This window comes from Pezoporus wallicus, unplaced genomic scaffold, assembly GCF_028554395.1.
Source record: "Pezoporus wallicus isolate ANWC-B61680 ecotype Strahan unplaced genomic scaffold, APGP_CSIRO_Pwel_v1 contig_3486, whole genome shotgun sequence".
NCBI lineage: Eukaryota > Metazoa > Chordata > Aves > Psittaciformes > Psittacidae > Pezoporus > Pezoporus wallicus.
Genome location: NW_026642292.1, coordinates 3804376 through 3817758, shown reverse-complemented (window position 1 = coordinate 3817758; position 13383 = coordinate 3804376). Strand labels below are relative to the sequence as shown.

The 13383-nt window shown below is 45.8% G+C and overlaps 1 protein-coding gene across 6 annotated transcripts in view; it reads left to right on the top strand.

Moving 5' to 3' along the window:
* Positions 1 to 13383, top strand: part of ESRRB (estrogen related receptor beta) — a 134952-nt gene that overhangs the window by 99909 nt on the left and 21660 nt on the right. For all 6 annotated transcript variants that reach the window (XM_057428613.1, XM_057428617.1, XM_057428615.1 and 3 more), the window contains one exon: positions 7099 to 7215. In XM_057428613.1, coding sequence (XP_057284596.1) covers positions 7099 to 7215 — 117 coding nt within the window. The remainder of the gene's footprint in view (positions 1 to 7098; positions 7216 to 13383) is intronic.

Below are 13383 nucleotides of genomic sequence, written 5' to 3'. Positions count from 1 at the left end.
TGCCCTTACATCAGTAAGGGGCTTCAAATACGGACAGTATGGCTCAGAAGACTTGTAGGGATTTATAACAGGCTTGTAACAAAACCTGTTGTCTTCTAGGACTTCCTGGTAATTATTATGGTGGTTAGAGTTGTACCTGGGAAGGGAGGAACAGTTAAGAGAGACTGAGCATTTTCCTGAGCAGAAGAGGATTACCATCCACAGGATCAGCAAAGTGCCTGTGAAATACAGAAGGGAGGGTTTTTGTATCCCTAGCAGCCATGGCAGGCAGGCACTGTTCTGTCCTTCTGTCCTTCTCAGAAATGTGCCTGCTACTTTTCAGGTGGGAGTTCACAGCAAAAGTCCAGGAGGTGTTCTGAGCTTTCAAAAAACTTTTGAAGCTTAACCAGGTACCGTGCAGCATTCCCTCGGTCTAATGACTGAATGCTGCTTACTGTTCACAGCTCTAGCATTTGGATTCAGAAAACCATCTCCAGTGCAGCTCAACTCTGTTAGCCTTGTGTTTTCTTTTTGCCTCAGTGCATCTGTACAGAGAACTCCATGCAGAAGGATGTTTTCTGAGGAACTTTGGTAAAATATTTCTGTGTCAGAAACCCCACAGACAAACTTGCTGCCAGTAGATAGAGAGCCTCAGGACCCATCTCCTTCATCCTCTTGCAAACTGGAGGCGGATTTCAGTGAGGTTGTTTGAAATGTCTAAGTCCTCTTTTGTGGAGCTCAAGCTAGGTGTGCCACCCTGAATAGGCAAACAGTGCTGGTGTTACACCTATAGCTACCCCCTTTTCCTCTCATAGTGTCAAGGGTCCTGAAGTCTTGCTCCTCACGTTTCTTTTTTACTTACTATATAAGCTGCATGAAGTAAAATTTTGGTTAATCCATGTACTAGGGCTTATCTCACCTGCTTTTCCAAAGTCTCATTTTCCCGCAAGTGATAAACATGTGTACTAGGGTGAGAAGGGTTTTGGTTTTGGTTTTTGTTGGGATTTTTTCTTTGATTGTGTTTTGTGGTAGGTAGTTGGGTTTGGGGTTGTTTTTTTTTGGGGGGGGGATGGGGGGAAGTTACTGGGGGGAAGTTGATTCTTATTATTCTCCTTTCCAAAAATGGGAGCTTCTGCTGATGTGTGTATATACTCAGGCACCTGGAAGCATAGGACAGCCCTACTGAAAATCAGGTCACTTATTCAAGTGCCTAAATACAGATTTACAGGTTCAATGTCTGAATCCTTTTCTTTGAAAACTGTAACTTAAAAAATACCACCCCTACTCCCCCCCCCCCCTTACCTCATGCAGATCATTGGAGAGATTTTCCTCTGATTTTCACAAAGTACCTCTCACTCCAGGACTCAGGCTCTGATGCCTCAGTTAAAGTGGAAGTTTAAGTGGAAGGTAATAGAGAATCCACTCCATGCATATTATCAGTGCTCCCTATTCTGGTACAGGAGGTCAGACTGGTGCTGCTGAGGGCAGAGTAACTGCTGATCTGGCACTGCACTCACCAAGGGCCTTTTTACAGTTTTCAGGTCCCTTTTCACTGAGACACCCAAATGATCTGTTTACCTTCAGAAATAGAGATAAAAAGGATTCAGGACAAAAGCTTGTGGGTACTGAAATGACAGTGTCATCACAGCTAGCGGCTGATTAAAAATAAGGTTGCTTTCTCCTGTAGGCTGTCCAAGTCAAGCAGAAGAGCTGTTCCATGGAGGCATTACACTGACTGCCTGGTGGGATCTTCCCAAGACTATGGAATATTGCAAGCAATTATTGTAAAACAAACCAACCAATCAAATTCCAAACAAAACCCTTCAAAGCTGTGAGGGCAGTGTAATAATTGTTACAAAAATTGGGATAAAAGGAAACACATGCATGAGCGGAGGTGCCTATGAGATGGATTTCCCTGGGAATTCCTGCTCTCAGCCCTCTGGCTGGGGGGGGGGGGGGGGGCGCAGCAGAGAATGGCACCATGCCACTTGTTGCAACCACAGCATGCTGTGTCATATCACTGGGGTGAAAGATATGACTTGAATGAATGGAATTTGGAACTTAATAGCAGATATATCTGAGTCTGGGTTTTCCCCTGAAATTCAGGAAAAGCTGCATGCAGTCATCTGGCCCTCTGTTTGAGTCACCCAAAGGAAGGGATGAGAATTCTGTGTGCAGCAGTGCAAAGCAGGAGAGAGTAAGCAAGAAAAGAAGAGTAGAGGGAAAGAATGGTGCAAAACAATGAAGAATAAACCAGAAAAAGAGGAGAGATGAGTTTTCTTCAGAAAACAGAAGCTGAAAATGCTTTAGCTTTAAAAACTTGATTGGCTACTTGTTTATAATCTTCCCTGTGTTTCCTTGTAGAAAGGCGCGATCAATAAGCAGGGAGCAGCTTGTACTCTCAGTGCTTTATTAATTCTGAGCTCAACTTCTCAGAGAAGTCCTGTCCATAACTTAAGCAGGAGCTGGGTGGGACTTTACTGCCTCCCCAAGCTCAGGGAGGCATCTTCTTCTTTCCAGAGAGGTATAGTGGCTATGGGGTCTCTCAATGACCAGGCTCTGGGATGCAGCTTTCAGGTGCTCTCACTATTTGTGCACTGGAAAATATGTTCCAAATTGTTTAATGGTCAGAGGTCTAATTTTACAGAAAATAGGGTAAAAATATGATGTCACTTTAATAGTCCTTGGCTGTTTCTTAGCGTCTTTCATCTAAAGGGTTTAAAGTACAGTTAAACACTAATGAATCAAGACTTACAATCTCCCCAGAAGGCAGGTTTGGTGCTTGTTTTGTTTTGCAGATGAACAAACTAGGACACAGAGAGGAAGTGATTTGCCCTGCAAGGCTACATACGAAGGCTTGGAACAACTCCAAACCCTGATTTGGTCACCTACCACTTGATTTATTGAAGCCATCTTTTTTTGGTAAATCTTATTCTGTGGAATCAGTCAGGTCCTAGCAGATTTTCACATCAAATATTGACTAAGTTGAGGATTTCTCTTCTAATAAGCAACACTTCAAACTAAGGCCTTGTCTATTAGATTATCCTGTTTTCTGCCCTTCTGGGTCACGTAATCTACGGTTCATGACACACAGAGACTTGACTTGAATTTTATACTTGCATACAGACTTGTCCGTGTGCATCTTTGTGTGTTGATGCTTTTCTGCAGGGTCTTGCAGCAGCCCAAGCTGCTGCAGTGAAGAGGAAGCTCTCTTGGAGCACCCTGCACTGGCAGCTGGGCTGGTGGTGTGACCGCCAGCCACTGGGAGGCTGCTGGAATTTCGATGAGTTAATCTCATCACTTTATCACAGGGCACTTACAGAAATTACAGGGAGCTGTGAGCAGCTCACTGTGCTGGCAGCCAGCCCCAGGACGCATAAAAGAAATTGAGACAAACACACACACACAAAAGTCAGAGAACTTTGTTAAAGTTTGGAGATGATAGTTTTTCTTGGATGAGTTCTGCTTGGGTAATGCTGATTGTGCCTTCTCTGGTGATGTCCCTGTTTCCTGCAGTAATGGCAGATACTGCCCCCAGCTGTAGCTCTCAACCCATGAAATGCAGAGCATGTTATGGGTGGGGCCTAATATAAAACCTCATTTACTTTGGAAGCATTGTTTTGTATGAAGAGGGTACAGCAGGTCTCACCTCTAGCATTTGCACCTGTAAAGTGGGCTGTAAGACACAGCTACTGGTGCTTTCTTTTTTTCCTTTAGACTGGGCCGACCTGTTAGAGAGCAGTGTAGGGGAGAGGGACCTGGGGGTCCTAGTGGACGACAGGATGACCATGAGCCAACACTGTGCCCTTGTGGCTAAGGCGCCCAATGGCATCCTGGGGTGTATTAGAAGGGGGGTGGTTAGTAGGTCGAGAGAGGTCCTCCTTCCCCTCTACTCTGCCCTGGTGAGACCGCATCTGGAGTATTGTGTCCAGTTCTGGGCCCCTCAGTTCAAGAAGGACAGGGAGCTGCTGGAGAGAGTCCAGCGCAGGGCAACGAAGATGATTAAGGGAGTGGAGCATCTCCCTTATGAGGAAAGACTGAGGGAGCTGGGTCTCTATAGTTTGGAGAAGAGGAGACTGAGGGGTGACCTTATCAGTGTCTATAAATATATAAAGGGGGAGTGTCACGAGGACGGAGCCAGGCTCTACTCAGTGGCAAACAATGATAGGACAAGGGGTAATGGGTACAAACTGGAACACAAGAGGTTCCACTTAAACTTGAGAAGAAACTTCTTCTCAGTGAGGGTGACGGAACACTGGAACAGGCTGCCCAGGGAGGTTGTGGAGTCTCCTTCCCTGGAGACATTCAAAACCCACCTGGACACATTCCTGTGTAACATTATCTAGGTGTTCCTGCTCCGGCAGGGGGATTGGACTAGCTGATCTTTCGAGGTCCCTTCCAATCTCTAACATACTGTGATACTGTGATACTGTGGGCACAGTGTGTGGAAGGGGTATATGAGCCTATGTTCAGTGTGAAGACAATAAGCATGGTGAGTGGGTGTGTTTTTTCAGCTGTGCTTACCAGCAAACCACATGGATGCTGCACAACGTGGTGGCCACTGCTTTGCCACTCAGGAAGGGAATTTTGCCCACTGCCGCTCTCCTCTGGCTCTGCTCCTTTAACAGTCATGATCCTAGTACAGAAGTACCTTTGAGAACTGCTTTTTTTAAGCTGTACAAACAGTATGTATATGGTAACCAGTACCTACACCTACTCTGACACTAGCACATTTAGTTGTGAGGTAGGTTTTGTAAACCATTTCCAGTACTTCACTTGTCAAGGGGTCCATGGACTGGAGGCTTGGGGAAAGTGGGAGATCTGCTTGATGCAGGGTAGATAGAGCTTGAGCTGCCAGATGGGGGCTGTCACTGCCTTCCGCTGCTGTAAGGGCTCAGTGCCCTTGGTGTAGTGTCTGTTAGGGGGCAAATTTTTGGCCATGAGACCACGAAACATGAAGTCTTACATCTTCCCAGAAATCTGGTCCTGGCTTTGGTGAGAAACTAAGGTAAAATTTTCCAAATTGAGACTGCGTTGGAGTGTTCTCCCAGGTTTGTTCCTGCTCTGTTCCTTCCTGTGTGGGGCACAGCAAGTGTCTGATCATGAGGTAAGGGCCTCTGTACTCATCGGTCTTGTAATGTGCTGGAGCTGTGTGTCTAAAGCAGGAGTTTGTTTATTACCTTGAGATTAAGCCTGAATCTCAATTTCCAGCTCTCTGAGAATGTTGATACATTGCTAGTTATTGAAATTCAGGTGCTGCTCAATGACGAAGTACAGTCTGAATAGAAGCAACTTGTGCAGCACACTCTGCTCCTGCAGACAAACTGCATTTTGGAAGGAGATAATTAATGGTGAAGAATGGGATGGCTGGGCTGAAGCTTTAGGGAAAATTTGCAAGTCTTGTGATAAAACAAGGGCAAGAGGTAGAAGGTTTGTAACTAGCAGGTGGATCACCTTGGGCTTTGGGGTTGTGTGCTCCTGGGATTTCACACAGCATGGGCCAAGCATAGTGAGTACTGTCTTCCTTTTGAATCTGTGCTCTGTCTTTTGATTCAGATTCCCAATGGGCTTTCCAACTGCTTAGTTAGCCCCATAGTCTAATCACCACGCCCAGAGATTGGTATGTATCAGATTGTCGGTCTTTAGAGGATGGAAGGGTCTTGCGCAAGAACATAGAAATCCATTCCAGAAGTAGGAACAAAAATCACGTCCTGTCCCAGTGCTACTAAACTGTGAGCTCTACTTCTAATCTGATGATATCCAAAGTCATAGAATCATAGAATAGTTAGGGTTGGAAAGGACCCGAAGATCATCTAGTTCCAACCACCCTGCCATGGGCAGGGACACCTCACAATAAACCATCTCACCCAAGACTCCATCCAACCTGGCCTTGAACACTGCCAGGGATGGAACATTCGCAATTCCATACTGCGTGTTCTCTTGGCTCTTACCTACATTCCTTCCTACAGTTCTGCTTGAACTCTTGAGTCTCAATTTCTTGCTCTAAACCTCCAAACCAACTTTTTCATTTTTCTGAACTGACTGTAGAGCTTAGAAATCCTTTTCTGAGCTGCCTGATTTACCCAGTAGTTAGACTGCCTTAAATGTATTGTTATTGTCAATGCATCACTGACAAGCTTAGATTTCCAGTCCTGCTCCACAGAAAACATTGAATAGCCCTCTTCAGAAATATCACCTCCAAAATGAATGGCAGGATGTAAACATTCATTTCTGTTTGTTGTCTTCTAGGACTAAATAATTGCTACCTCACACTGTGATCCAGCACTTATATCCTCATGTCAGACCCTTGTGTCTGTATTTCAGTTACTTTCTTGGCTTATGATAAAATATTATGTGACCAGAAATAAATTTGTGATGCTGCTTCCCCTGTTTTGTCTCAGAGGCAATGTTGTGAAGTGATCATAAGTGGAAAGGAATGAGGAAAGAAATGCTGATGCTCTTTGGAGAGGGATGAGACACAGATGCACAAGGACTAATAAAGTAAAACTGGAAAGATTTGCCTAGAGAAACTGTGCATTTTACAGGGCATGTTATCCATCCTCTCAATCCAGACCTACTGCTTCCCTGCTACCTGTAGTATGCCAGCAGGCAGGAGGAAGCAAAGGACAAAATGTCATCCCTGAGTTCCCTGCTTCCCCAGGCAAGGCAAGAAAGGGCAGGTAACATCCATCCTACAGACATGGAGCAAGACTGGCCACAAAGGGAATGCTGCTAATACCTGAACTGTTCCCACTCTAAGCCCTGGACTTCAGGGAACAGGCCAGGTTATAAAGGATGCAGCACAAGGGATGATGGTGTACCTGGAGGGGATATTGCATCTGAAAGCCCAGCATTGGAGTCAGCCCCTTGGATGGACAGGTTTCTCCCAATACTTAGAGCAGTATTGTTTTTTCTTCAAATGTGTTCTACTTAGTGCTGGGCTCTCTAAGAGCCATCATCAGCCAGCTGTGGTCTCAGAGTATGTGTGTGCAAATGAGTGAGCAAACATACAGCGTATACAGATTGATGGTGGTGGGAATATCTGGGCCACTGCAACTTGTCCCTGAATCACTGGGGATAACATGGTTCTTGGGTGACCATCTCTGTGTTTGATTGCAGGGAATATTGAATACAGCTGCCCAGCCACGAACGAATGTGAGATCACGAAACGGAGGCGCAAGTCCTGTCAGGCCTGTCGCTTCATGAAATGCCTCAAAGTGGGGATGCTAAAAGAAGGTAAGACAGAGTCAGACTGAGAATTGTTCTCTGTCCCAATAGCACCTGAGACTCCAGGCCTTGCAGGATCTCTTAGGCTAACTGCATGCTGCCCTCTCTGGCTTTCCAAAGGTGTGTTTTTAGGGGCTTTGTAAAATAGTCAGGATGTGCAGGGACCAAGAGAGCAGTCCAGGGAGAAGGATTCTAGTCAGCACCCTCATGATAGGATATTACTTCTAATACATGCAAATTTGAAAAAAACTGGTGGTGCCAGACTTTCCCAGAGGAACCCCAGGCTGGAAGGTGTTTCACTTCTTTTTCCCCAGTTCATTTTGCAGTGTTGAGGTCATTTTGCCCTTTGTGTGAACATGACTGGCTTCGCTGGGCTTTGTAAAGTAAGGATGGAGTTAATGCAGAGCTATAGCACAGTGTGCAACAAAAATCTGCCCATATTCCCACTTGGGAGACTATTCGAAGATGGGCAGAGGTTTGTCTGAGAGCTGAGTGTCCCCTGCCCTGCACACCCAGCCTGCGCTCTGCTCAGCCTGTTGATATGTTCAACACTCTCCACTCTCCAACCAGTGTTCAGCTTCTTTCTTGTGCTGCTTTTCCTCCCCCCACTGCCCTCCCCAGTCCTTGTCCATTCAAGGTGGACCACAGGGAATTCAGTGGCAATTAAACATATTCTTATAGATTGACTACAAAGCTTTGTTTCCCTTGGGTCCCTCTGAGAGAGGCAGCAAGGGGAGAGGAAGGGGAAGGAAGGAGAAGCATTGCATGTAACTCTGCATTTCTGTACCTGGCAGAGCACAGTCCCCTCAGTTTAACCACAAGGAACAGCAGCTGGTTGTGATCTGCACAAGTCCTGTATGCTGGAGCCAAGATGCCAGCTTGCAGCTTGCTTCCAGGTCATATCTTCATAGCAGCTGGTGATAAATTGTACAGTGTCACTTGAACGTGTATTGCTTTGCACTAGGGTGCTCTCGTTTCTTGAGAGGCAAGTTGATGGCAGCCAGTATTGTTAAGAATGTAGATTAGATGTTAAACCCTGTTCTGTTCTTTGATGGATGTGTAGTTTCTGTGGTTAAATATCTTCCTGCTAGAGCACCCCAGTAACCAAGCAGAGGTGGTGCAGGTTTGTGTAGTCTGGCTCTCCCTGAGGTGTAGAGATTGTAGACTCAGAGGATCATGATCCACTGCTGGGAGGGAGGCACCTACTTTTGGACCTAGATAGGGACCACTGGAAACCTGTTTCTCTACATGTGGTAGTTCATGAAGGGGATATATCCCCTTACCCACATGCCAGTCCACACTACTGACACTGGCATTAGTGGGAGCGCAGTTTGGTAATGCACTCTAGGCTGCTCATACTAATCCCATAAACCAACCTGAAAAGCCTGAGCTTTTAAGTGGCTCCAGTCACACTGCAGAGCAGCAGCATGGGTCCAGGCTTGCTGGCTGCCTGTGTCCTTGCTGCCCTGCATCCAAGCATTTGAGCTTCTCAGAGCAGGCAGCTGGGGGAGCAGAGCCACAGAAGCCTGCACTGGCATGTTTGACTGTGTGGCCAGGGCATCCTCTGCTTCCAGTTTTGGGAGTTTGGCACAGTCCAGAGCAGGTTCTTGTGAAGCGTTCTGTGGCTTAGACTCCAAGTTATGTGAAAATAGTTAACTCCTTCCAGACCAGAATCAGGCTGGAAAGCAATGTAGGTTCACTCACACCATGCTGTGCCTGAACCTCATGGGATACTATACATGGCAACCTGAAATTTGACTCTACAAGTGCTTTTGTGCTGAGGTATATTTAGTTATTCATATAGGGATTGACTTGGCATCATTAAAGCCACTGGGGAAGGATGGCTTGCTATTGATATTAGTGTATCCATAATACATGCCCATAATATTTAGAGCTGTGGAATATGCCCATAATATTTAGAGCTGTGGAATATACAGTATAAAGATTTATTGATAGTAATGGAATGCAGGAACACATGACAATATCAAGAGCAGCGAGGAGACTCCACTGGCAATCTGCAAATAGTACTCCCACATCCTAACACAGAGTGGGGAAGTAATGTGGGGCAAGCATCTTTTTTCCTTTGTGCTTTCTTTATTGCTCAGTTTCCCAAGATAGGAAATAAGGGTCATACTGCTTTGCTTTGCAAAAGGATTGTGAAGACTGATTAGTTAACTTTATGTGAAGTCTGGTGGAAGCACAAAGTACTAATTCAATCAGTACACATCTCTAAAAGCAAAATCCAAAAAGGGGGGGAAATGGGTTTACCGTCTTTGGTCTTCACAGACCCAGGAATTTCTGGAAAGAACAAATCCATAATTGTTTGACAACCTCAAAAATGCAGAATTGACAAGGGATTTTGGATTAGAAAAGGTTCATTGGTCTTTTTCATCTCTGATCTGTCATCCTATTAGCTCATCCATCCCTTTTCTTTGCCAGGGCAGGAACGTTCCCAGCTGTACAGTTCTTGTAGTTTAATTTTGTTTTTTAAATCCCTGATGTCTTGGTTTCCCCAGAGAGCATGTTCTGGAGTCCCCCAGCACTTGTTAGGACAAGATGTGTCTTGATACTTGAGCTAGGATTATTTTTTTTCCCTTTCAGTAGTTCCCTTTTCTGCTTTACTGTGTTGTACTTCTCTTTCCCTTGGCTTCATCTGTGGCAGAAGGTTGCTAAGACAGGGTCTTTAGCCTCCTTGATTACCAGAGGTTTGGAGAAGAACAGTCTTGTGATTAAAGGCAAGATCTAGAAACTACTTCTTCTCTTAACAGGTTTCTTCTTGTCCTTTGCACTGAGTTGGTAACTTAGTGGGGACATTTCTGGGTAAAGAAACTGTCCTTCCTCTGAAGAAGAGTATAATACTCCATTAGTACCTAATTTAGGGCTTCATGATTTCTTCTCATTAAGGGGGGAAGGGTTTTCCTGGTCATTGTCATCATACATGATGTTCATACAATCTCCTGCCCACTGGGCATAGGCATAAGCCTGTTCTTCAGGCAGAAGGCACCACTATTCAGAGATGGCAGAATCAGGAAAACATGACTTCAAGCTTCTGCCTTACACTTTAAATGCTCAGTTGCTGCTGCCAAAGAGACACAGGCCCTCCCCCTGGGAGTACATATAAGGGGTCACTAGACATCTTCTCTCCTCCCTGTAGGGACTGCCCCTTTGAATGTAGCCCTTCAAGATCTGGGGAGACTGCCCCTAACACAAAAGTGCAAGTTATTCAGGCAGCGCCGCGTGAATGAAGATCAGGGCAGGAAGAGAGCCAGTGGAGCAATCAATAGGTGTCTCAGATATCCAGGCCACTTTCTTTAAGAGAGCTCTGATCAATGCATTGCAACAAGGGAACTGCACGGACATCAGAGCTTTGCTGTCTCAGGTTCTCCTGGCGTGACACTGCAGAGCTGGCCAGACTCGCTGGGGAAAGTGGCAGGCAGAAAGCTCTGCCCACGGAGCCCAGCTGGCTCAGATGTCTGAAGTGTTGGCCTGTCTGGCTGCTTGTGTCTCTCTTTCCCCTTCCATCTTGAGTGTGCCCCCAGAGAGCATTAATTAGCCCCTCACTAGCAGGCTCAGATAGGAAGCTGCTGAATCTGGAGTCCAGGATTCCAGCAGACTCCAGTCCCAATGACCTGTGAAGAGGCAACATTCCTAGAAAATCTGTGCTGTGCTGCTCTTGTCCTTGCTGTAGCACCAGCCTGCGGGCAGTGGGAGATGAGGCTTCTTCACAACTTCATCCAATAGAAGTGCATGGCCCCTTCTCTGCAAAACTTAGGGAAACCTGAGCACCCTGTGGTACTGCTGACCCCAAATGAAGAAGATGATATCTACAAACATGCCTGGCCAGTGTGGATGACCAGTGAAGGAAAACATGCCCTGCAACTTGCAGAGGAGAGGCATTGTGCAGAGCTGGACATCCTTGTCTCTGACCACCCCATAGCCCCTCTACTCCCAGCACTCTCTGTCTTGTGCTCCCAATGACCAAAACGTAGCTCTTTAGCTCTGGGCTCTACAAAGTAGATCTAGATCTCTCTGGCTCTCAAGAATGATGGATAGAGAAATTTCAGTGGTTTAGCAGGTCTCTTTTAAAACCTCAATATACCTTGTCAGTTTTGGGGAGAATATAGCCTTGCCATTCACGCTCTAGCCACCCATGGCCTTTCAGTTTTACAGCAATTTGTTTGTCATCTAGAGGTAGATGTAATTTCAGGTGACACACGGCTTCTGCAAATGGGCTCAGAGGTTTGATTTTGGACATCGGCTGGTTAAACATGACCTCACAGCCTTGCCCTCCACACCTCTGCTGCCTCTCTGAAGTCACAGTCCTGTGTGTCACCTTGCAGAACTGCACCATGAAGAGGACAGTGATGTCAGTCCTTCTTTGTATGTCAGTGTGGTGGGTTGACCTTGTCTGGCCGAGTGCCACACAAAGTTGCACTTTCAGGCTGCCTTCTCAGCAGGACAGGGGAGAAAATACTACGAAGAAGTCCGTGGGTTGAGGTAAAGTCAGGGAGATCACTCAGGAATTATCGTCGTGGACAAATTTAAAAAAAAAAAAATTTATGAGAGGAGAGGAGGATATTGAGAAATAAAAACAAAATAAAATCACCTTCCTCCCACTTCTCCTTCTTCCCAGGCCCAGCTCACTCATAAGGTCTGCCTACTCCCCCCCCAAACATCACAGGGACTGAGGACTGCAGAGAGCCACCCTGTCTCTGGTGTCTTTGGGAATACCTTGCCTATGAGGAACTTGCAACAAGCTGATTAACTTCTGTGCTGCCTAAGGGCCTGCATCTGTGTGAATGTTGGAGGTGGTCCCCACTATAAAGATGGCAAGCCTGTAATCTCCAGATTTCAGAAGTGGCTGTCTCTTAAATCCATGCTCCTCTTGTTTAAGACCCTGGCTGAGTAGGAAACGATGTAGCCAGTGATACTTTCCTAATGTTTACTCCTAACTCTGCTAGGCATAACTCCTAACTCGCCTAACTTTTTCCCTTACCAGCTGTAGCCAGGGGCTGATGGTACAGATGTTTCCCAATTAAACAAGTCTCTCACCCTGGGCAGGCCTGTCTCTGTGATGTTATAAATTGGGTGCTATAAGATACTATAAATCTAGTATCTAAACAAGGGATTCCAAGCACTGGCAATCCCAAATTACTTCCGCTTAGTAACTTTGCCTTCATCCTTCACTAAAATCCAGATATATGAATCAACAGCTGAGCTCCTTTTTGGCAACATAACCAAATGGAGGGTGTTTCATTTCTGTTTTCAAGTGAAAGAATCTCTCAATGGAGCAAAGTGTTTCCAGCAACCTCTCCGCTTTCCCTCCTGCTCTCATCCCTGCTCCCAGACCATGTGTTCTCAAAAAGGTATTTGATTTCAGTGAAAGCTCAGCTGACATCCCTACAATATGCTCAGGTTTTTGCTTTGTGCTTCCTGGGAAGGATGAGGGCTCCTCCGGGGATTCTGGGTAATTGGGTTAGTGGCCAGCTCATGTCAGGAAATTAAAAGGCAGCCCTGATCAGGTTGCTGCTGCATGTGATTTAATGGCTTTGTATTTATAGAGTATTCTGCCTCCAGCCGGTGCCAGAAATATTCACTATTGGAGGCATCCAAATGAAAGAAGAGAAAGAAAAATTATTTTTCTTTCTCTAAAATACCCCTATGTTTAAAAAGAGACAGGCAACCCCCTGTCCTTTGAAACAGGATCTCCAAGTGCAGTGAGTGGCATCTTGATGTCTGTATCATCCACATTTAACTATTTTCCAAGGCATGAATTGAGCATTTGCAATGTGGCTGGGGCTGGGCTGTGTGGTGGCGTGACATCGAGCATTGCTGCCTTTGGCAGGGTGATGGTAATTCTCCAAAGAGGAGGCTTCCAGTGGATGGACAGTCCACAAAGTACACACTGGGCTACTGGCACTTGGTATCTTTCTTCTGGCCATAAGACTGGTGCATCCAGGACCCTCCTCACATCTTCTCCCATATCCAATGGATTATAAATCTGTTTAGTTTGGTTTCTCCCATTCCTTTATTAATCTGTTTAGGTTCTTACCATAACTAACTAAATCCCCATTCTGTCAAACATGAAGTCCAGGCTCCATTGATGTAAAGCTGTTGAGTAAGGCATCACCTCCACACAGGTTTATGGTAAACACTTTGTTCATTCTGTCACCAGGA